This window comes from Rhincodon typus, unplaced genomic scaffold, assembly GCF_021869965.1.
Source record: "Rhincodon typus isolate 14 unplaced genomic scaffold, sRhiTyp1.1 hic_rhity00001429, whole genome shotgun sequence".
Classification (NCBI taxonomy): domain Eukaryota; kingdom Metazoa; phylum Chordata; class Chondrichthyes; order Orectolobiformes; family Rhincodontidae; genus Rhincodon; species Rhincodon typus.
In genome coordinates, this window is record NW_025967067.1 from 1 (window position 1) to 25,000 (window position 25,000).

The 25,000-nt window shown below is 37.5% G+C and overlaps 1 protein-coding gene across 1 annotated transcript; it reads left to right on the forward strand.

Annotated features, from left to right (window-relative positions):
• Nucleotides 1–3,046: 3,046 nt before the first annotated feature.
• Nucleotides 3,047–24,216, forward strand: LOC109932351 (mitogen-activated protein kinase 14; the record flags this gene model as incomplete). The annotated part of the gene is made up of 6 exons (XM_048592546.1): nucleotides 3,047–3,076; nucleotides 8,365–8,412; nucleotides 11,519–11,633; nucleotides 14,072–14,143; nucleotides 20,395–20,474; nucleotides 24,085–24,216. Coding segments are annotated over 6 exons (477 nt in total), but the record flags the coding sequence as incomplete, so codon positions are not given.
• Nucleotides 24,217–25,000: the final 784 nt, after the last annotated feature.

The following is a 25,000-nucleotide window of genomic DNA, read 5'->3' on the forward strand; positions in this document are numbered from 1 at the left end:
GATAAGGGTGGTGCTGTTGTAGTCTGGTGTACTGACCTCTACATTGCAGAGGCTGAGCGCCAGCTCTCGGATACCTCCTCCTATCTTTCCCTGGACCATGACCCGCCATAGCACATCAGGCCGTTATATTAACCATGGCCCCTGACCTCATTTCATCTGGTTATCCCTCCCACCACCCCTGCCTCCAAACTGATAGCTCGCTTCTACCTCCTGAAAATCCACAAATAGGACTGCCTGGGCAGACCCATTGTTTCAGCCTGCCTCTGCCCTACAGAACTCATCTCTTCCTATCTTGACTCGGTCTTTTCTCCCCTGGTCCAGTTCCTGCCCACGTATAACTATGATTCCTCTGATGTTTTATGCCAGTTTTGGAATTTCCAGTTTGCAGGCTCCAGCCGCCTCTTTACCATGGACGTGCATTCCCTTTACACTTCCATCTCCGGCCAGGATGGTCTCAGGGCTCTCTGCTTCTTTCTGGAGCAAAGCGCTGAACTGTTGTCACCCACCACCACCCTCCTCTGAGCTCGTCCCCCCGCAACTTCTCTTTCAACTCATGTCAGTTTCTTCACGTCAGAGGGGTGGCCATGGATACCTGGAAGGACCCCAGTTATGCCTGTCACTTTGTGGGGTATGTGGAACATGCCTTGTTCCAGTCCTATTCTAGCCCCATCCACAACTCTTTCTCCGATAGACCGATGACAGTGTTGATCTGAGTCCCCCTCTTGTCTGGAATTGGAAAAGTTAATTGATTTCACTTCCAACTTCACCCCGTCCTAACTTTCACCTGGTCTATTCAAGACTCCTCCCTTCCCTTCCTCAACATCTGTTTCCATTCCTGGGGATAGACTGGCCACTAACATCCAATATAAACCCACCAATTTCTACCACTGTCTGGACTGTGCATCCCTGCACTCTGCTTCCTGTAAAGACTCCATTCCACTCTTCCAGTTTCTCCATCTCCATTGCATCTATTCCAGTGAGGCCAACTTTGGCGAGGGAGCATCCGAAATGTCCACGTTCTTCCCCAGCTGACGATACCCTAGCACTGTTGTCGACAGGGCCCTCGACAGGATCCGAACCATCTCTGTCACTTCTGCTCTGAGCCACTTTCTTCCCTCCCACAACAGCGATAGGGTTACCCTCATCCTTACCTACCATTCCCCTAGCATCCACGCCCAGAAGACCATCAGCTGCTATTTCCGCTACCTCCAGTGACATGCCACCACCAAACACACATTCCCCTCCCTTCTCTTGTCTGCATTCTGCAGGGACCATTCCCTCTGGGCCACCCTGGTCTACTCTTCCTTCACTTCCAAGACACCCCTCCCGCCCGCGCGCACAGCCCTGCAACTGCTGAAAGTGTAACATCTGCCCGTTTGCCACCTCATTATCCAAAGGTCCAAACACACCTCCCAGGTGAAGCAGAACTTTACCTGCACTTCCCACAATCTAATCTATACTGCTTTCACTGCTCACAATGTGGTCTCGTCTATATTGGAGGAACAAAGCATAGACTGGGTGACTGCTTTGCAGAACATCTACTTTCTGCCTGCAAAAAAGACCCTGAGCTTTCAGCTGCCTGCCGCTCAAACACACCTTTTAAAAAGAATAAGCTTCAGCTTCTTTCTTATTCTTTTAGGTTGATAATTGACAATCACAATTTTTCTGACAGTTTCATGTTGTTTATACTTCAAAACCGCTAAATAATTCTTAGCATTCTCTTTAAGTTGTCTCTGCTCTCAGGGAAACTATTTCCACTTCTCTAGTTGCTTCATTCAACTGAAACCTCCTATACGTGGTTCGATTCCAGTAAATTTTGCCCCTCACCCTGCATAAGGCCTTGAAATTTAGCCTAAACTGGTGATTGTGCTATTGAACGTGATATTCAACCTGAGACATTGCTAATGATTGATAAAGATCTGGTATAACTTTCTTAAACTGAAACATAGAATGCAAAATTATAAGGGGAAGCAATTTGTATGCCTTTTGTAATAGCTTTAACAACTTGCCCTGTCACTTGCAAAGATTTATATCTGTAACACCAACATCAAACACTTTCCCACAAGATTTCTCTGTTCTTTTGCCCTATCTTTTAAAACTACGGTTCATAATGTGTTCACATTCTTCCTTCCTTACTATGTGAGTGCCTGTTTTGCCAATCCTTATCCTCCTGGAGTTTGCTGTTCTCACTATATTTCCATATTTTGTTTATTAACTTTGAAATTATGCCCTCGGTGCCCAAGTCCAGGTCATTAATATGTATCAGAACAGAAACACTAAAATAGATTCCTGGAGGACACCACTTTCAGCCAGTCTGAAAAGCCATCACTCACCACTAATCTCTCATTTGTTATTTAGGCAATTTTATATCTGTGGCTACCTTTCTTCTGTTTAATCCCACAGGATTCACTGCTGTTAAACAGTATATTATGTGCTACTTTATGGCCTATCACAAGGCATTTAATATCACAACCTAACTGCACAATCTTCACCAACCCCCTTTTGTTTTCTCAAACCTTGAAAATAAATTAATTCTGGATTCGTAATCTCACATTGCGGCGGAAGAAATCTATGATGCTTGTCTTCCCCGAATTCAATCTGAATTCGAGAATATATAGAGTGTGTCACTTTCTAATAATTTGACTATTCTAACAGTGCCTTGCAAAACAATTTTATGGACAGTGGATGTCCTCTTTGTCATACTTATTCTCAGCTCATGCCAGTCCTCATTTAGTGAGGATTTCTGAAGAGCCTCTGCAAAAGTGTATCAAATGATTATACCATACTGACATTTAATAATCAAAATAAGCCAAGTAACTGGTTTCAATATTTTCAGTTCAGTATCTTTCATTGACTGAAAGATCCATGTTAACATTCAATCCATCATCAGAAATTGGAGGTTTTGTCCGTCTGTGTGAGTGAGTCTGTGTGTATATAATCCCACTTAAATAGTTCCTGGAACTGCATTTATTTAAAACTGCTATTTTTGTGGAATTGTTTGACTTCATAATGACAACAGTACCTAACTTTTCTCTCCTCTTCACAGTACATCCATTCAGCTGGGATCATACACAGAGTAAGTATTTTATGTTGAGAATATAGTACTTTAGAATAATATATCTGTAGAGGCATTGAAAGGTCAGTAGCTGTTGACGATTTTCAAATCTCTGCAGGCTGTGAGACATACTCATTTGTCCTTTTAAATATTTAGTATACATCTTAAATGTTGTAACATAGCTTTATAGGTGTATGAGTGTAGTCGCAAAGAAGTAAATGCAGTATAAAGTCTTTAAAAATGTTGAGCATTTTCCCAAATCTAGGCATATGACATACAGTTTTGATTAAATCTAGCGCTATAGCTTTGCTTTGAATTTTATTGTGACTTTTCTATATAAGGTTGGAGAAAAGAAAATACTTTACTGAGACAGGATCTGACTTTTGTAGAATAGCTACAACACCGTTTTTTTTCTTGAGTTTGAATCAAGAAATGCTTTTTTTTTTTAAATAATTGTACTTTGTGGTTAATACCTAAATAGGAAGGAGAGTTAGTTTCAACAGACTCCAATTCCTTTTCTCTTGTGGTCCACACTAACATCTGTGAAGCAAGGCTATTTGTGTAAAAGAGGAATGGAAAACTGAAGCTTTCCTTCTCACTGATAGGATGAGAATGAAATCAGATATGAAATTACTGCCTGTCTCTAGATCTAGCTCACAAAACTTTCAAAAGCATGATGTTGAAATCGTCGTGACCACCAGCTAGTTCCACGCATGTGATCAATGAATTGTAGATTGAGATGCAGATTTAACTTTTTTTAAAATTTGGAATGGTTCAAGTAAAAAGAAAAGCCTCCAGTTAAGCTCTTGCTTAAACAAATTAAAGATTAGTTTACTACGGAGTATTATAGAGGGTTCCTCTGGGATAAAAGAGAGGTGAAGTTAACAGCAACAAATTACAGATATCAAGATTGAAACAAATATTCTTTGTCTTTTCTGTACTTGAGAAGTAAGCCTCTGTGGTACACCATTTGGGCTCCATTTGCTGGACTTCCTTGTTGCTGAAACAGAAGTTAATACATGTTGTGTCCAGTAGTTGTGACTTTTGTGATTGGATAGTTGGTGTTTTCTTGTTGAGGTGGATTCCTCAGAACAGTACATTTTAGGATAGAAAATTTGTGGCTCTTGGTTCTGTAGGTATGGTACTACATATCGGCTGCTGTTGTCCATTGAGGTGGTACAGATTGCAGGCTTGGAAGATGTTAGAGGACTATTAGTGATGGATATAGGCTTGTTCGTGAGTTCGCACAATATACTACGTTCTGCACCAAGGATGGCAGCAGTTCAAGAAATCAGGACTGTCTTTGCATAACTGCACAGCTGTGCCTTCACATCAAATCTGGATCTCCAATGAGAATGCAGGGAATCACCGAGGAAGGCTCGGTAAGAGGTTTGGTGGAGGGGGGTTATTAAAGAGAATGCAAGTGAGATGGTCAGTGAGTTCAGGCAGAGAGAGGAATGCAGTTTACTGGTCATTTTGGGGGTGGGGGGTGGGATTTGGGATTTGGGGGTGGGGAAGAGGGTCACTAAAGGTAGTGTAGGTGGGATTTTGGGGGCAAGGGAGAAAGTGAAAGGATGCAGGTCATATTTGATTGGTTTAGCCCATGTGAAGTCGTTCACAATTATTATGTTGCTTTTGTGAAATACACAAATGACATTTTTCCTTAATGCTGTGTTCCGCTCAGAGACCAAAAAAATAAAGTTCTTGAGTAGATTTGTAGCTCAGGTTGTGGATGCTATGGTGGGTTCGCTCACCGAGCTGGTTTGTTAATTTGCAGACGTTTCATTACTCTGCTGGGTAACACCATCAGTGCAGTGGCCCAACTAGTAACAAAAAGACATGACCAGTACACACTCGTCTCCATACACACAGACAAGGCGAACTACCAGTTCGATTGGGACAACATCAAGATCCTAGTACAGGCCAAACAGAGACAAGCATGGGAATTTCTAGAGGTAGTAGGAACTGCAGATGCTGGAGAATCCGAGACAACAAGGTGCAGGGCTGGATGAACACAGCAGGCCAAGCAGCATCATAGGAGCAGAGAGGCTGACGTTTCGGGCCTAGACCCTTCCTTTTTTTGTTGTTGAGTGTGAGGACGAGTTCAGCTAAGCGGATGAGGGTATCAGTGGAGGGGGACTGTTCGGGCCTGCGGGACAGGAAGAAGCGGAGGGTCTTAAGGCCATCTGCATGGGGAATGCAGGTGTAGAGGGATTGGACGTCCATGGTAAAGATGAGGTGTTGGGGACCGGGGAATTGGAAGTTCTGGAGGAGGTGGAGGGCGTGGGTGGTGTCACGGACATAGGTAGGGAGTTCCTGGACCAAGGGGGAGAAAATGGAGTCTAGATAGTTGGAGATCAGTTCGGTGGGGCAGGAGCAGGCGGAGACAATGGGTCGACCAGGGCATTCAGGTTTGTGGATTTTGGGAAGGAGATAGAAGCGGGCAGTGCAAGGTTGGGGAACGATGAGGTTGGAGGCCGTGGGTGGGAGGTCACCTGAGGTGATGAGGTTGTGGATGGTTTGCGAGATGATGGTTTGGTGCTCAGGGGTGGGGTCATGAGCAAGGGGGCGGTAGGAGGAGGTGTCGGAGAGTTGGCGTCCGGCCTCGGCGATGTAGAGGTCAGTGCGCCATACTACAACTGTCCGCAGGTTTTATGGTGAAGTTGGGATTGGAGCGGAGGGCTGCACGTTCTGCGGGGGAGAGGTTGGAGGGGTGGAGAGGTTGAGGCGATTGATGTCTCGACGGCAGTTGGAGATGCCCGAAACGTCAGCCTCTCTACTCCTATGATGCTGCTTGGCCTGCTGTGTTCATCCAGCCCTGCACCTTGTTGTCTTGAATTTCTAGAGGCTTTGTTTTCAACCAAGAAGGCCATCCATAAACACACAGAATTACACCTTATATATACACCACTGCGAAGAAAACCCGGAAATGAGGTAACCCAATTCCAATGGATCCCAGAGTTTAAATACCAGGCAGGAAAACACAACTGCGCTTCATCGGAGGCTGCACTGATGATGATACCCAGCAGGGTAATGAAACGTCTGGGAACTAGCGAACCAACCACAGCAACCAAAAACTATTCCCAGCATTGTTTTCCTTTACTTATAAGAATTTCCACATCTACAGAGTGTGGGTCCTGAGCTTTTGAGTTAGATCTTTTTATTGAATAACATATCCAATATGTTGTTTGCAACAAGCAAGATACTGAACGGTACCCAATCAACCTGTGCTTGCAGAATACGAGTGCCCAACGTTAGGTGTAACTCTACAATTGGACAGACTTGCTTAAAAAAAGTGTGCAAATAATTATACTGGCAACCAATTTAAGTTTTTAGCAGCAGTTGCAACTCCTCAATATGAAAGCAGTCCAAATCCATATTGAGTAAGACCTGGACAACACCAGGCATTGGCTGATACGTAACAAGTAACGTTCAGGCTACACAGGTGCCATCTCCATCTCCAACTCCCACCCAGACAAAATCTACCCATCATTCCTTAATGTTCAAAGGTTTCAGCAATGGTAATGCCAAACTGTCAACATCCTGGGTGTTACCAATGATTGGAATTCTAACTGGGCCAGTTCTAAATACTGTGGCTACAAGAGCAGGTTAGAGGCTCAGAATTTTGACGAAGTGAGTCGTCTGCTGTTTCTCTAGTGCCTGTCCACTTCCTAGTTTGAAGGTTATTCGTTGGAGTTTAGAAGAATGAGAGGGGATCCTATTGAAGTGGATAATATTCTGACAGGACTGAGGGGTATTCTTGATGCAGGGATGATGTTTCTCCTAACCTGGGTGGGGACACAAGAATCACAGTCTTGGGTTACATTTTTATACTGGGCAAACTTTCGTCAGCATCATGAACCTGTGGAATTCTCCATCACAAAAGGCTATGGAGTTGGAAGTCACTGAATATATTTAAAGAAGTTAAAGTATGGAGAGATTATGGATTATGACATTAAGATAGAGAATCAACTATGAGGATATTAAATAGCATTGTGGGCTTGATGGCTGAATGGTCTAATCCTGCTGCTATTTTCTATGTTCATTGTAAGTCAAATGTCAGCAGCCTGATGGAATACTCATCATTTGATTGGATGAATGCAGCTCCAACAACTTTCAGCTTGACGCCATCCAGGACACAGCAGCTTGCCCGAGTTGCACCCCATTCACCACCTTCAGTGTTTACTGCCTTCACCACTAATGCACAGTGGCAGCAGTGTGCGCCTGTACAAGATGCACTTCTAAACCTGTGACCTTTTACCACCTAAAAGGACAAAAGCAACAGATGCATGGTAACCCTGCAAGTCACACTCCATCCTAACTTAGAATTATTTCACTGTACCTTTTTGCTGCAGGTCCTTTGAACTCTGTTCCTAGAAACATTGTGGGTGTTCTTGAATCCCAAGGATTGCAGCAAATCAAGAAAGCAGCTCACCTTCTCTAGGGAAGGGGTTGGGATTGAAAGCAGTGATAGGTACGTGGTTGGTAAGAGACCACTGGAGAGTAATTGACTAGGTGCATGTGAATATGGGCAGAGAATTTTAATGGGTAGTGGGGCAAACCATATCGAGTATGAAAGCTACAAATCACTGATCTTGATTTGAGTGAGATGTAGATGATGAGAATTAGTGATTATATTAAGGTGAATTTGCACGGAAGCCGTTGAGTAGTTCCAGCAGGAAGGCAATCTAATGTGTTAATATTTTAATTGTTAACTTTTTTTTTGGAAAAGAAACTAGAATTGAGTGGAAGTTGATTAACCTTGTTACAAGTTCTACTCCTCGGTTTATTTGAAAACGTTTAAATTCTTGATGAAATTATTCAAAATGGGATCTGTCGTTCGAACAATCGGCATTAGGGAACTCACCTGTCTGAAAGCTCATTGCTCTTTGGTCAAGCTGTTAGAGAATTTCATAATGTGAAACATACAAGCACTAGCTGTTTTCTGGACAAGCATCTTCAGTGATTCTTTTGTGTGCTCATAATATGCAGAAGATTGCTACATTTTAAAGGTTGAGGCCCTAAAAATGCTAAGCTTCAAAAATGTTTGATATTGTAAATACTGAATCAGGAGATTGAAGGAGTTTTGGTAACTTGGGCCCTCAGTTTGAAGGCTCCCTTTTTCGTGTAAAGTTGTCAGTCTGAACTAAAATGCTAGGATGTTGTCTTGACCTTCGTTTTACATCGGCTTTTAACATTTACCTTGTGCTTAGTAGAATGGTCCAGAATGTACTTGAACCACTTACAAAGTAGCCAAACAATCTAGAAAAATTGTTTGAAAATGTTATTTATTTCTTCTTCTGTTGCAGGATTTGAAACCCAGCAATCTAGCAGTGAATGAAGATTGTGAGCTAAAGGCAAGGAATCAAAATATTTTTAACAGTTCAATTATTGGCTGATTTGTTTGTACACCATTCCCTTAATGAGAATATTTAGAATAACTCCCTGTTCTGAAATATTTAACTGGAGATGGTAGGAACTTGGAAACAAAAAAAAAACTAGTATCAAAATAAATTAATCTGATTTGTGTGAAATAATTGATGCTATCTTCAAATGGGTTTCGTAATGAAAGAAGTATTTATGCACTGGTTTATTTGTTTTGTTTTGTTTTTGAACCAGCATGTGTTTCTGTATGTTGAAGTACAGTCCTAATAGCAAAACTGTTTTAAATCTGTTGTCACCCTGAAGCAAAATCACAGTATGGATACCTCCTGCAGTTTAAAAAAACATTGATTTTGTGGTCATGACTTGATATTGAAATTCAACAAGAAGCTTTCTACAATGGCCATGGACTTCTCCAAACTGCAGTTCTATATAAAATGTTGAAATTTACTTTTATGCACAGCATATGAAAGGATTGGGACAGCAACTTACACTATTTAGAAACTATTCAATTTATTAAACCCCATCTCCCAAACCTGAAGAGGCAAAACTCCCCAGAAAACCCTGTGTTTCTTTAGAAATAATTCTGTGGGAAATCTCTCTCTATCCCTAAAAAGCAATAAAACATTTAAAAAGTCCACAGTGATAAACAGAGAATCTCCTACAGTACACACTTGTCTTCTATACATTGTTAGGTTGGCCATATTTGACATTGTCGGTCTCTATCCAGTTTTGCAATGTACATATTTTCACAAGTTGAGTTCGAAACTTGTTCCATAAAACAGCTGCTGGAAGTTAGTACCTCCTGGCATTTAACATAGTTCTGTGCCTGCAAGATTTGTACTTTAGTCCCTCTCACCTACTTAACTCAAAAAGCCTGTCCATTGGTAGTCACTTCATTAGATCTCAATTCTGTTTTCAACATTGGTACTGTTCTAGCTTTCTCGGCTCATCATTGCAAGTAAAATCCTTTTTAAACAAATTACCAAACTAGGGACCCTTCTTTGAACCTTACTTTGAAAAAGGATGCTACCTGCTGTACAAGCGGAAAAGCTGGGCTTTTAAATGAGGCCCAATCTATATCTGTACAAAGATGTTTAAGGCCATTGATTGGAGGATTAAAAATCCATTGAATTGAAAAGTTAACTGTTTCTCATTCCAGAGATCCAGCCACGCATACTGATTATTTCCAGCATTTCTTTATTTCCTATTTCCAGTATGTACAGTAATTTGCTTTGAGAAGCTTTATTCTAGCTTTTCTCTGGAAAATATCAGTGCCTTGTCGAGGAAAGTGTTGTCAATAACTTTCTGTATTGTCAAATGTTCCTGTTACTGCACCCTAACCTCTAGTATTTGATGTGGCTGATAGTACCATTCTTGTTTGCAACTACTTCTGGTTTAACTGCATTGCAGTAGTTTTTGTATATTTTCATCTCATCAATCATAACACAGTTAGCGCTGCTTGTGTTTTATTCCACCTGTGCAAAAAGGTAGCATCCATTAAATTTACTTGTGCATCAAAAGATCAGATCTTGAAAGTTTAAACACATGGTGGCAGCGGTTGACTATGTACTATTAATCACTCTACAGTTAACTTTGGATGAGAACTTGAGTTCATTGCATGCCTTCTGAAGCAGAATGCTGAATGGAGAGCATACTAAACAAGCTAACGGTAATAAATAAATTTAAGTCCTACTCCTACACTGTAGGAAAATAATAGTGATTCAATATCTGACTTGTGCAATATATTAAACCATACCGGAAAAAATATCCTGGTCTTGGGTGTTCTTTTCAGAATGTTTGAATTTGGTCTTCTAATATAATATGGGTAATTACCTCCTTCCCTGTGGCATGTTGAAATTGACAGATGATAGAAAGCTCTATGTCCCAGATTGTTGGGAAGATGCATTCTAGGATTTCTCTGAAGTGGAGGCAGGCTTAGAAAAACAGCTGAGATCAAAACAGGCATTACCTATTAAGCAATGCAGCCCAAATCGATTTTACCGTTCAAATTGACTGTGTAAATACACTTGAGCCGTTGGCTCTGTTTTATAACTATAACTTCTAAATTAAGTAGCAGGGCTTGAAATAGACCTCAAACATTCAGTGCTTCAAAGACATAAGGGAATGTCTGGTGTAATTAACTTGGATGTATGTAATGTCTTTCCTGTGGGATACTAACTGTCATAACCAATCTGTGGAACAAAATGTCAAAGGGTTTCAAGAATACAGCTGACAAAGTCCGTTTAACAGAATGTTCTGGTCTGTCTAAAAGCGTATAGAAAAGAGGTGGTACAGGAACATTTATGGTGTGAAACAGATCAGCTTGGCAATGTAATTCTCTCACTCTTGGTCTGTGTGTGTGTGTGTGTCTCTGTTCTCTTCTCCTCCCCCACCCCGTCTGTCTGTCTCTCTCTCTCTCCCTCCCATTGTCCTTTACCTGCTATGAGAACAGGTGCATGCATGGAACTTGTAAGCAGAACTGACAAGGCTGATTTGATCTTTTCCATGAGCAATACTGATTTTCTGGTGAAATATGGGAAAGTGCTGACTCTTTTAAACAGTAATCACGCTCTGAGTCCTGTGCATTACATTGGTCATGGTTGTGTGTTCACCCTCAATTTGTACTCAAGCCACCCAACAACTTTGGCTTGGCAATTTTGTTTATTGTGCTATGGCATTATGTTAGGGCAATTATTTTGTTCTTAAAAGTGATAGGTGATATGTATCAGTGAGGCAATACAAATGGTAGGCACTTAATTTGTTTTCTCTGGCTGAGGACTAATTCTGGTTTTGTTGTAGTTCTTTAGCTGGTCACTAGTGAACTCAACAGGCGTGCTTCAGTTGTGCAGCAAAAACACTGACTGGATAGAATTACATGAAACCTGGAATAAATGAAATATTCTGTGAATATAGTGATTCAATTTAACTTATTTATCATTAATTTATCTCCCTTTGTCTTGGGGATTAGAGGTGAAGTGAGAATATCCTTTACATTCAGAAAAACTGATTTTTGATCCTTTTAATAAGAGTCTTAAAACTAAAATTGTTTTTAAAATTATAATTGCTTTATGTTTCTAGATTTTGGACTTTGGATTGGCTCGTCATACTGATGATGAGATGACTGGATATGTAGCCACCAGATGGTACAGAGCTCCAGAGATAATGCTAAATTGGATGCATTACAATCAAACAGGTAAGGTACAGTGGTAATGCGATAGACTAATCAGGTTTTTTTTGATCTGAGCAATAATGAGTCTTTAAATTTGCAATAAATTAGTTAACAGGGTTTCATTTCTAGCCTGAGGATGACAAAATTTCTCTAATGTTATTTTCCAACATATTAACAGCTGCATTGTTTTGTTGTTTCTCCACCCTTTGCTGTATTTCATTCCTTTTTTGGTGCTATCCTGTATTGAGATGTGTGATCAGATTACTGGAAGAATTTGTTAGACACAGCACACGAGCACACTTAGAATAAGGTGGAGGAAGAGATCTAGTACAAACAAGAAGATAACAACAAGTGCAGTTTAAGTTCTTGGAGTCTTTTTGAGTTGTGACAGTGAAATGTGAGACTGACTGTATTTAGCTAGTGTCTTGTTTGCTCAGCAGTGGTGAATTTTTTAATGAATGCATATTTTTCCAAAGTTGCTTTATGATTGGACGCTGACTTTTAGAGCGAGAGAACATGAGCCTGTTGTTATTGATCCATTTTCTTCTCTCTACTCTGCTGAGCAAGCTACTGAAATGTGGTTTCTTTATATGTTCCCAGGACTAGTTTTATTATTTTTTTCCAAGCTGTATTATCTGCAGGCACCCTGTCATTTCCCAATATGTGAATTTATCATGCAAGTGTTAATTAAAACAGGAGGCGCAAAATTTTTGATGCTGCTTTAGTTTGGCTTCGTTCTCTTTTTGGATAAAATGGTATTGTTGGTACAGTCAGTTTAGTGCATTTAGTATGCAATCCCTGGATTTGGCTCAGTCTGTGGTTAGGTAATTATATCAGCCATCTTAGTTCTGTAGCTGTTTTCCTTAAGAATCACTTCAGTCCATTAAGTTTTCAGGTATTAAGAGCAGGTGACAAAATTGAGTGTTGATAATCCTATGTTTGACATTGTCATAACAAATTAGATTAGTCTTTTTTTTTTCATAAGTATTTTCTATTTCTAATCTGGCCAGTGCATGTTTTCACAGACTTGGGTTAGTTTCCTCCAGTTTTTAAACAAAGCTGTTCTAGATTACAGTCTACCATCTTTTAGGGCTGTTTTGAGCTGACTCATTTGAGGCTATACGAACTCAGTGCAATTGAGTCTTTGACTTTTTGCCATAAACTTGCTTTAGAAAATGCAACATGATCCCTCCAATTACTTTGTTCACATCTTTCCTTATTGATGGATTATGTTGACTGCTCCCAACCTTACTTTCGTACACCCTTCGTTATTGCTCAAGTAGTTTTACATGTTTACATTTTCTCACAAGATACCATTCCTAACACTTTGAACAGGTGCACAATATATAAAAACAGTTATTTTTAATGCAGATGAATCTTGTATTTTTCATTTTTACCAAATTACTTGGTGCTAGCACTTCATGTATTTCACAGTACTCTTTTTTGATTATTTAAATTTGAGGTTTTTATACAGAAATAGATCAATTAATTGTACCAACTACCTGTGATTCGCTTCGTGTTTGTGTAGATGAAGCTATTGTTTTTGCATTCTGGTCATTTTGGGCACAGATTTATATTGTAACCTGCTAGCACGTGTCTGTATTGTGATTAGTTTGGGAATCTTCATGAATTTGAGGTTCTATTTCTCCCATAGGCACTGAGCTGCAATGAAAATTGATTAGGCATTTTAAATGAAGTATTTTGATTAAGCAAGTTTTAAAGCAGTTTTTGTATCTTTTGTCCATTGTGTAAACCTTGCTTTTAGTGAGAATAGGAGAGTTTAGATAATCCAGGCCGGTGCCAGAATCTCTATTTCAAAAATATTGTAACAATTTGATTTTGTTCATGGCAATTTTCAAAAATTTTTAACTATTGTTTTCTCCTTTTGTGACTTTTTGAACCTTTTTTCATTTCCATTTGATTTGTATTTTATCTGCCATTCCATTGTGATTTGTTGTTGAATCTATCTTCATATCATTTAACCTGATTTTTTTTTTTAGAAACAGGAACTTGGTGTCAATGGACAGAAATGTAATAGATACACTGCATTTTTTTTGTGTATTGGGTGTGCATCAGTCATACACTATGTCCCATGTTAAGGTGAATTATAAAAAATTTAGAAGGGCAGTCATTGACTGGAAATATTTACAAGCAGATACATCAGCTTTTGATCAACCTTTTGCCTGTTCAGAGCTATTGAATTTTGAAAATTAACTACACTATTGCTATTAGCATTCTGATGACTATAGTGTTAATTAAAGTAAAAGTCAATTGATCTATTATGTATTTCACACTATATAGAATATTTCTAAACTTTCCATTACAGATTGGCTGCACATATAACTTAAAAATAAAATCCTGAGCCATAGAAACAAATGAAAATTGTGCTGTAAAATCTCTTCAATCCTAAATAGCTATTGCAGGGTTAAACTGAAATATTATTTTTCTTTTCTATTTTTCAGTTGATATTTGGTCTGTTGGGTGCATTATGGCAGAACTGCTGACAGGAAAGACTCTGTTTCCAGGCACTGACCGTATCCTTGATTGCTTAACTTAAATAATTTTAATTAAAAATTCTTTACATCAGTCAATTTTTGTTTTACTTGAGCATAGAAAGAGTTTGACTAAAAAAAACACAAACACTTTACTTGTCTTCACAGTAGCAAGTGCTTTATAACATTTTTACAAGTTGGGTAAGTGTCTTTAAACACCAATCTTTATTATGTCAGACATTTAAAAATGTTTGGGAAAATCACAAAATCTAAACCTTGAATTTGGTAATATATTCAGAAATGAGTTGTCTCTTGAAAAGACGTTATTTCTGGCTTCCTCTAAATCCATCAACTTAAATGCAAAATCTTTAGTTTAAAAAAAACTATTTTCACCTGTAAATTTGACAACATTTTCATGTGTTTATTCACTGCAGAGTTTATTTTCAAAATGTGTACATTGAGAACAAAGTTTATTGATTGCTAATTATTTGCATTCACCTTCAGTTAATTGTGCAAATGCCTTTTGAATATATTGAATCTCCATTTCAAAATATATTTTCAGAAAACTGACACTTTGTCAGATGGAAAACACTGTAGAATGATCATCCTGAGACCCACCTTGCCTGGTTTTTACAAAATTTTTATTTCTACTTAGTTTTGAGTTCAATCATTTTCACCCTGTTCTGTATGAAATATTGCAGTCTGTTCTTCACCTACGTTGATTCCCTACTTCCCAACTCAATGACCTAAAATCTTCATCCCTGTGTTCTAATTCCTCTTTCGAGCTGTGCCATCTTATTAACCTACATCTCAGCGAACACACTCTGTTCTTCCAGTATGGTCTGTTGCCTGTTTTTCTTGCTTCCCTTTCTTTCTTGATCATTGATCAATGACAACATATTTACTATTCTTTTCTGAAGATCTCCTCTTGAACTACTTTTTCCCATATTTCCACAAGTTCTAAAGACTACCTAAGACCTACTTTTGGTTACATCTCCGTTCTTGTCCTTCCGTTTAGTCCTATTACCCACCCCAGCCTATTTAACGTACTGGAACACACTATCTGCTATTAAAGACAAGGTTATTGTGAATACTAATTTGGTGATTCAGTACATATTCTCACCAAAGTCTTTGCATGCAGACCTTTTATTGCTTTCTGTTGACAAGCTGTTTTTTTTTTTTTTGAAACAATGGTGATCTGTGTTTAATTATTGCTCTGAAATTGCTTTGTACGTATTGACAAATACAAGCTATTTGTTAGTCAAAAGAAATTGAATTATTGCATTAACTCTATTTCTATGCTTCCGATAAAATAACTGGAGGCCAGTTAGGTCAGTTGGCTAGATGGCTGGTTTGCGATATAGAGTGACGCCAACAGCTCACCCTCGCCTGTGGCGTGGTGACTTAATACTCCCAACTGTCTTGCGCTAATGAGAGGGCAGCTCTGTGGCCCTTTGGGACTATGGCAACTTTACCTTTTATAAATTTAATGTTTTGTTTTTGGATTTTTAGAACTTGTTTGGCAATTTGTTGGAGGTGCAATAACACAAAATCAACTTAATACTAATTGCATTGTAGAATCATAGAATTTTACAGTACAAAAGGAGGCTCTATAGGTTCCTGAAAGAGCTACCCGATTAGGCTAGAGAATGGGACTATCTCTGAGTCCTTTAAATTCATCACGTTCAAATATATATCCAGCTGTCTCTCGAAACCTCCTGTGGAATCAGCCTCCACCACCCTCCCAGGCGGCGCATTCCAAATCTTAACAACTCCTTATCTCACTTCTAGGCTTCTTGTTGACAGTCTTGAATTTGTGACTCTTAGTTACTGACATACCAACTAGTAGAAACAGGATATCCTTCTTTACTCTGTCAAAATTGTTCATAATTTAGACCACCTCAAGGTCACTTTTTAATTTTCACTGCTCCACGGAGAATAAGCCCAATTTCTTTAATCTTTTGCTGTATCTAAAATCCCTCATTCCTGGTATTCTAATACATTATCTTTGCACTGTCTCCAGGGCTTTAACGTCCATCCTTAAATAAGGTACCCAAAATGGAATATAATATTTAAAATGTAGTCTGATTTAATGATTTTTAGAGGTGTAGCATCACTTCCTTTATAGACTCTATGCCTCTTGCCTTTTAGATCAGTTTGTCTGACACCAATTAACCAGAGCTAATATCAACTTTCCTAAAAACTTTACAGAAAGCAAATGTGGAAAACTGATTAGTTCAGTCTTTATCTTTAAACTCTTAGATGCCTGACTTAGAAATGTGCGTATGTTGATGCATAAACAGTTGTCATCTAAGCACATTGCATGTTAGAATTTACGATATTAGCATTTCTCCAGATTGTGAGCTATTCCACCACAACAGACACAAAAATTAATGGTTCTCACCGCTGAACAGGCCAGGTTCTCTCCAGATAGGTGCTTCAATAATCGATCTCAAATTATTTTCTCAGTGCTAATTTTCAGCTTTTTCTCATGGCCTTTCTTTTGTGACCACAATGTTTCCCTTTATCGTTATTCACACAACAATCCAGTTTGTTTCGGATGCAAGTTGCTTCTCTGCTTCTGTTTAATTATTTACTCCAATTCAAAATCTGATCGAGTGAAGTTAGCAATGAAGTTTGTTTTGTGATCAGTGAAACTGACTTCAGTGTCCTGATATTGTCTCCAAGCACAACTAATTCATTTTCCAAACTTTTTGTTCTTGGTTATGATCCTGACAATTGCACACTGACACCATTCAAACGCACAAACAATTGTTTTTGTTATTTCTGCATTTTGCTTCAGTCTGATTTTCAATTGGAAAGTGAATATTTCAGAAATTGCCTGTCCATTGCGTAGTAAAGAATTCAATGTTCTCAACTCAAGACACTCATGCCTGAATTTTTTAACAACTGATTAATGCACTAGGTAATAACTGTTTTGTGATTAGAATTTTTCTACCTACAGGGCCTGAATCCATTGCCAGATTTTTTCAGACATGTCTTTCATCCAAACAGAGTATTTTTAACACGCGTGACTTTTTATTTTTAGTATAGTAGAATACTGAATTGCGTAACCCATGAATCATCTCAGCAAATATATTTGCATTGTTCTGTACTTATGTTTATGATGCCTTTTTGAGTGATTCCCTCACTTTTATTAATCAGTATAACATTTTTGAGTTATGCTTTTTAAGTGTACCTGATCTGTGTGCAAGATAATTTTCAAACTTAATCATAAAATTGTTCATAGGTTTGTTAGCATTCTATGCATGGAACTGAATATGTTTCAGTGAAATATTTTGTAATGCTATATTCTCCTGCTTCAATTATCTCTTTGCTTAGAAGGAAGACCACAGCTTTGACCGCAACTGTGCATGTCATATAACTGGCTACAGGAAAGTGCCCAGTATTTTCTTATCACTGTGGTTACTTGGTATCTGCATGAGCCATAGTTTAATGTGTTTACACTCATTCTTTGTGTTTTGTCTTTACTAACCCCAATCCTGCTCAGACAAACATTTTAATTATTTGTTAGACCTCTAAAAGCTTGTCGTGAGAAAATTAATTTTGGGGGTAACTTTTGCATGTCATCTTAATCAAGCTTACATACTGTATGTAGTATTGAGGGGGCAAATTCAAGTTCAAAACTTCTTCAAGAAGTAAGGGTTGACTTCTGATGTGATGACATTAGAATTATATGTCAATTAAAATAATCAATACCTTTAGTTATGGAATATATTTATAAAGGTGCTGAGGGGAAGTAATAAATTTGATTTAAATAGACCTTGCAGAACTACTTGATATCCAGTGGGTAAATATCTTAAACAACACTCAGCTGTTGAAATTAGAAACTTCCAGTTTCAATTCTTGGTCTGTACTGATTGAATTGTTCTCAACTAGGGCAACAAGTTGATCTTTGGAGGTGGTGGGCAGCTGTAATATTTGGTTTGCCTGTTATTAAAAACAGAAAATAAGAACAGAAATAGGCCATTCAGCCCTTCAAGCCTGCTCCATCATGCAATATGATCATGGCTGATCATCCAACTCAGTACCCTGTTCCACTTTCACCCCATACCCTTTGATCCCTTTATCCCTAAAAATTATATCTATCTCCTTAAAAACATTGTATTCTGGCTTCATAGTTAGGTCAATTAGTCCAATCCAGAAAATGTTGCTGCAAATTAAATTTCTAGGGAAACTGGGTGTATGTTTTAAAAAAAAAATTAGACTACTTCTGATAGCATTTATGATTTGAAAAGCATGTTAAACTTTCTGAATCTCAAAGCATGAATGTTTGAGTAAGATACTGTTAGCTACCAGTGCTAGTAGAATTTATTGCTGTAAGTACTTCAGTACTCCCTTAAGGGGTTTTGTTTATAGTATACTAATACTCAATTGGTGCTGAATCTAGCCTTAAGCTTTGCATAAATTCAGGATTTTTTAAAAAAGCGTTAGCATTTGTGATATATGAAACAGTGACATGCTTTTCATGCACTCACCACTGAACCACAAGGTCCCAACTTCAAGCCTTACTCCAGGGCTTCAACTTTTATATTGAAAGCTGACAGTCTAATGCAATACCAAAGGAATGTTGCTCCATCATAGGTGCTGCATTTTGGATGAGACATTGCCCTGTGGTCCCAACTGTCTATTCAGGTGGATGTAAAAAGATTCCATGGCATTATTTCAAATAAGAATAGGCAAATTATCTCTGGTTCTGGGCAATATCTAGCTTTCAAACAATGCCATTTTTAAAAAAAATTATCTCGTCAATATCACTTTGTTAACCACATTTATAATTTATAAATAGGTTGACAGATGTGGATGTTAGTCTGCAGTTGAAGCAGATGAAATAATATTGCAAGTGTTTGAATTTTCTTTAGATTACTAGAATCAGATTTAAAATTACTGTGCACCTCACGTACTTGATTTTAAAATACGAAATTTTGATCGGGAATTTTTTGTGATGCTTCTTTACTTTCACTCTCCTTTTTATGTTTGGTGAAAATTTGGATTGAATTTCTGACACTTTGGTCAACTTTGCAGTCTGCTTCACAAGTATTCTCTTCCAATTTCTTATGCTAGAGTACATTTAGAAAAAAAAATTGACCTCACATATCCATAAAAAATATACTGTGCTTTCAAGAATCCTGGAATTTATTATCTATAAATCATGACATTTGATGGAATGCTTAAATGTCATTATGTACTCTACTGAAGTACATCTAGAATCAATCAACAGCATTGAGCTATATTAAACTGCAAAGCTTCATTATTTTGTTCAGAAAAATAATTTCATTTGGAAGAATGGAGGTGAAATGAAGTTTACCTTAAATCCTGTGTGGTCGCATTTCACACTGCTGAATTTCAAGTGCCACCAATCTCGACCATACGACTGGGAATGGTTTTCATAAATGGTTGCTTTTTATCCTGTTTTAGTGGTTGGCTTTTTAATGTAGCTGCCATCATGGCCATCATAAAAGTGGAAAAATTCCCAGGAAATAGGTGGTGGAAAAGGAAGAAAGGAGCAAAATAAAGAGTGGAGTAAAATGTGTGTCTGAATAGGGTATTTTTATTTTGGCATTGGTTTAGAGTTGTATCGGTAATATGACAGCTTTCTTCATCTTGTGAATACAGCCACAGGTTATTTACTTTGCTGCCATTTCTAATAAAGTTGTAAAAATGTAGTTAAAAGTTTTTAACGGGATGAGCAAAGTTAAAGCAAAATGACAACAAATAATTTAAAGCATTGAAAGAATCATGAAATTTTAAACTCTAAAGTTACCCTTTACTTTGTTCCCCACTCATTGGTTGACCATATCTTCAGCATTTGTTCTGAAGCAACCTCAGTATTTAAGTTGCACAGATATAAAATAAAGCAAGTCTGAGGCTAGGAGAGAGTTGACTGACAATTTTAACAAATTTTGAAATGTAAGTGTTAATACTGCTGATTGACATTACCTGAAAAGTACACAGTCAGTCTACAATAGCCTAAATTAACTTGTATTTTTAATTCTTCAATGAAGTAGTCAATTAAAAGCATGAGACTATGTATTATTTTAGAGTTGAATTGTATTGCTGAGTAATACATATTATCTTACTGTTTCAAAAATCATTGGTACAATTTATGAAGGCATAATCCTCTTTTCAGAAATTAATAAAAATAATTAATCACTTATGACCTGAACATTGGCTTATGATTCCTCTATTCTATTATCGTTACAACTCTAAAATGCATTGGCTGTTTGTGTCATAACGTGTCCCCTATGTTTTCCTTTATGTTACAATGTTAGATATTGATCAGTTGAAGCTAATAATGCAGCTCGTCGGAACACCAGGGCCAGAACTTTTGATGAAAATATCATCTGATTCTGTGAGTTAATGTAATGTCTGTACTTCCACTGATTAGTTATTGACTGCTCCTAGTAAATCACTTTTGCAGCACTGCCAATTAAAGCACCAAAGCACAAATGTACCAACATTATTTGGCATGGTTTGGCTTCTACTAGAAATATTTTTTCCTGTTGCTGTGCTGATTTTAGTTGATACAGATTTAAGATCGCAGGTAATATTTTATTTTAATCCATAATGTTTTTAAAATAATAAAAGTACCTTGGTGTCTTAGAAATTTAGTAACTTTTTAAAGTGAAGTTTGACAATATAAAACATTGAATGTTGGTAATTTGCTTAGATTTAAAGTGCTCCATTTTAAAATGCAATAACATCCATTTTAGTACTAACAGATCTAATCCCATAGCATGTTGGGTTGTTGGTCATGGCCCATACCTGCCTCTGCATGTTTGTGTTGTTTGTTTTCCACTGCATCCTGCTGCCCTTTTTCTAACACAAGAATTTCATTAGAATGGTTATTAAATTTATTGAAAACTCAGCCTTTCAAATCTTTGGCATACCCTTTTGAAAAGTGGATAAACGCCTTGACCTGGGCGTTTAAGATATTAACCAGCTTCAGCAGATCATGAGATTGACAGGAACCCCTCCTCCTGCCTTAATTAACAGGATGCCCAGCCATGAGGTGAGACAGACAGGCTGCCAAAAACTTCTCATAGGGAGGACTTTTGTGGCTACTCATATTTGCTGTATTTTTGGATTAATAGACCACTTGATATGTCAACTTTTCAGTAAATGTGGGTCCGAGCTGTTGTTTTGGATAAATTGTGTTTTGTTGTCTTGTTAATTTTGTGTGCAGAATAAGATTTCAATGTACCAACTTGATATGAGACAACCTATCCATATAGTGTTTCTAATGTTTTTGCAATGTTCTATTGTTGACATTTCTAAGAAATGTATCACATAGAAAACCCATTGCTAAATGAGGACTCATTTACAAAAATGAATCCTCTTTGGATTAAACTGCAGACAATAATTTGGTGGTTCAGAAATCTGAGTTTATTTTTGCAATAATGGAACATGGGTAGTTAAGAATGTCGCATTTTTGCAAATAACTTTGTTTTTTTTAGTTCAGCTTTTTGGAGTGGAGAATTGTTTAGATCTTCATGCGGGGTTCATCTCTAACATATTTCACTTTTTCTACCAAAGAGCCTAGCTTCAAGAAAATGGGGAGCCTCTTGCATATTTTCTTTTGTACACTGATGATTTCCTGAAATTTGAGAGGTGTAAAAATTCTAAAATTTTATGGCCCAATCACTGTAAGACAGAGTCTCCTCAATCACATGTAAATCTGTGCTGTTTAGGCAGGTGAATGTTTTGAGTATATAATTTTGCAGAACTGGAATCAGAAAATGATTATTATTTTAAAGCTGGAAACAAGAGGCTTTCCAAGAATTGATTTATACAGAGGAATGATCACTGATTATTATAATTTTGATTTTTAAATAAAATTTAAATTTTATTCCAACTTCTATTTATGGTGCGAAATATTTCATTTTCCTTTATATTCCTTGAACATAGGAAGCTCTGTAATTACCTTGATGGCTAACAACCACCACTTGTTCCAAAGCTTGAGGATAGCCTAATGAATAATTGTTAAAGTACCTGAGAAAATTAATACTCTTTCCTGTGATGTACCATGATATTAAATGGCTTATTTCTGTACTAGAACATTTGGAGGTTAAAAGTCAGCTTTACTTTTTAAAAATTCCCAACTTGTTATCTCTGCTCTGGATCTTGAGGTGAGGACAAAATCATTTGATATCAAGGATTTTATCTACCAAAGCATGTTGGAGTCCCTGAGTTTATGAATGATATTATATATTACTCATTCTATCCACCATAGTTCCTGCCACCACCACCCTCCCCACCCCACCCCACCCCCCACCCCCTTCCCTAGTACTGAGGCAAAAGCCAAGGTAAATAGAAAATATGGAAATTCCTGTGAATTCTTCCAAAGGTGGTTGAAACCAGCCCATGATATCATCTGGACCAAGTAGTATCTGTAAAGTCACTTCGGTATAGTGTGCTCTCTAACCTAGTCAAGAATTAATCTCCCCACAATTTGCTTTTCTGTTCTAAAGCAGAAAATCCTCCTAATTGTAGTTTCCACTTGATTTGCAATCTAAAATCCAGGTTTCCATTTTTGATTGCCCAACTTCATCCTGTGCAGATCTCAGCGCAAGTAGTATGCAGCTGTATGTTTACTGAGTAAGTGACTAAGACGCTTAAAATTGGGTACTTTCCAGCAGCTTATTTCTTTCTGCCCTCCACCCCGCCAGCCCTGAACTTGCAGTCATTCACGTTGAATCGTTGTTAGCTAATGTAAATTACTTTTTCAATGCTGTCTTGTTTCCTTTTGAGTTTTGAACTGAAAATTTTCTTTTGCTGAATGCCAAGATGTGATCAGTGGTTAATTGGTTGCACTATATGCAAAATTATGTTCATGGTTGTCTTGACTGACTTCAGTATCTCATTAAGTTTACACGTATTTGTTTCTGAAGATGCCCTCATATCTCCTTAACCTGACCTGATGTCTGTTAGTGAAAGCATCAGTCAGTGAAGAGAGCTATTTTATATAGTTCATGTGTTTAATATTATTACTGTCAAGAGCAGATTAAGTTGATTTAGTTTTTTGTTGTCCAATGAAATTTTGATGTTCAGAATTTATTGGGAAGTTGGGAGTTCAGCAAAATTACTGTGTTCTGAAATAAGTGGTGAGGTTTCTTGGTCAAATGTTAGGTGTGAGAACTTTATTGCCAAATACCTTGATTTTACAAATCATTTTAATTTAATATGTTGATGTGAAATAATTTTTTTAGAATTTGCAAACTAATCTAAATAAAGCATTTCAGAAAATTGGACGTGATAAAATTCTGATTATGTTTAATGAACTTGTGACACCCTCTGTGAGAGATGAGAATGGGTGAGGGGGAAAGAGATGTCTGTGAAAATGGAGGTGACTGGTGAGCTGGGATGTAGATTGGAGACCTGAGAGAGCTGTGGGAATGGGAACCAATTAGAGTAGGAGTGCACCTGTTGTAACTTGGTTGAAGACCGGTGATTATTGCTGCCTCAGAGTTTGCAGTCCCCAATTTGGGAAGCCCTAGTGTTTAACCTTCACTATGGCCAGGTGAGAAGTGTTGTGGTTGTTTTCTTAAGATTGCATTGTGGCATGTCTAATTGCATACTTTTTTAAAAACCTACTAATGTTTGGAATTTATTTTACTTGAACATTAGCTTGTTGTTTCACTTTTCAAGTGGATTTGAAATAGTATCTGTTTCACATTCAGAGCAAGAACAACACTGGTTGGACTTGTGCCAAGATATTTCTGAACTTAAATAAATTTTGCTAGGTGACTGTGACCTAAGTAAAATAAGTTTCCTAAAATATAAATACTGCATTGTTGCAACAAGCGTATTTTGATGATTATACTCGAAACTAACTAAAGTATTCAGTATACCTCCACAAAAATACCAAAGAAAAGTGATACAGCAGCTTGGATTGAGAGAATAAATTTATTTTTGATATTTATCACAAGACAAAAATAATCCAATATAAACTATTTCTGCAGGCCAGAAACTATATACAATCCTTACAGCACATGCCAAAGCAGAGCTTTGGAGATGTATTCATTGGAGCTAATCCTCAAGGTAATGGCATTTTTAAATGTGCATTTATGTTTATTTATAAACTTCTTTTCTAATCCTGACTGGAATGTAAAACAATTTATTTCAGTTATCTTTGCCATATTGTAACTGAAAGAGAGGGATAAATGATTTGAGTAGTTTTTTTCTTGTGTTAATATTTTCTTTTTGATTACCTTGTTACAATGAAAATGTTGATATTCTAATTCACTGTTAGGAATTGCTGGCATGAAGTTAGTTTCTCTCCATTTGATCACTAGTATACAGTCTTTTTCATGCTTTTAACAGGCAGCTAACTAAATTGAAAAATGAAACTCACTTGTTACCAGTACAATAGGAATCGATGACAAAGAGTCACGTACTTAGTAAGAATGTTGGTTATTTTGGGCAGGCCACTACCCTTTCTCTGCTCACATAATCTTGTACGATTTGAACCAGAAGTCACTAATTACCAAAACAAGTTTATATGTTAAAGCATTTTATTATCAATGTAGAGATGATGTATATTTTTAAATTGGCAGAAAAGGCGTACAAACCATAAAAGGTGTGAACAGTTTATTGGTCTTGGACCAAACACATGAGTGAAGCTCCATCACTGGTGATTACTGTTTTCTATCCTCTGTTCTGGAGGTAGATGAAATGTTAAGTGAAAGCAAATATGGATTCACTTTGAAAAACTCTTTGCTATCTAAAGTGCTTTCCCACTGCTCCCAAGCTCATCTGTATCTGTATCTCTAGATAAATGTCATGTCAGGCACTTACTTAGTTGTTAATTAACATGCAACAGATATTCAGTGTAATCCTGATTTTTGTCTGAACTCCGTGAAATTATCTCGTTCCTAT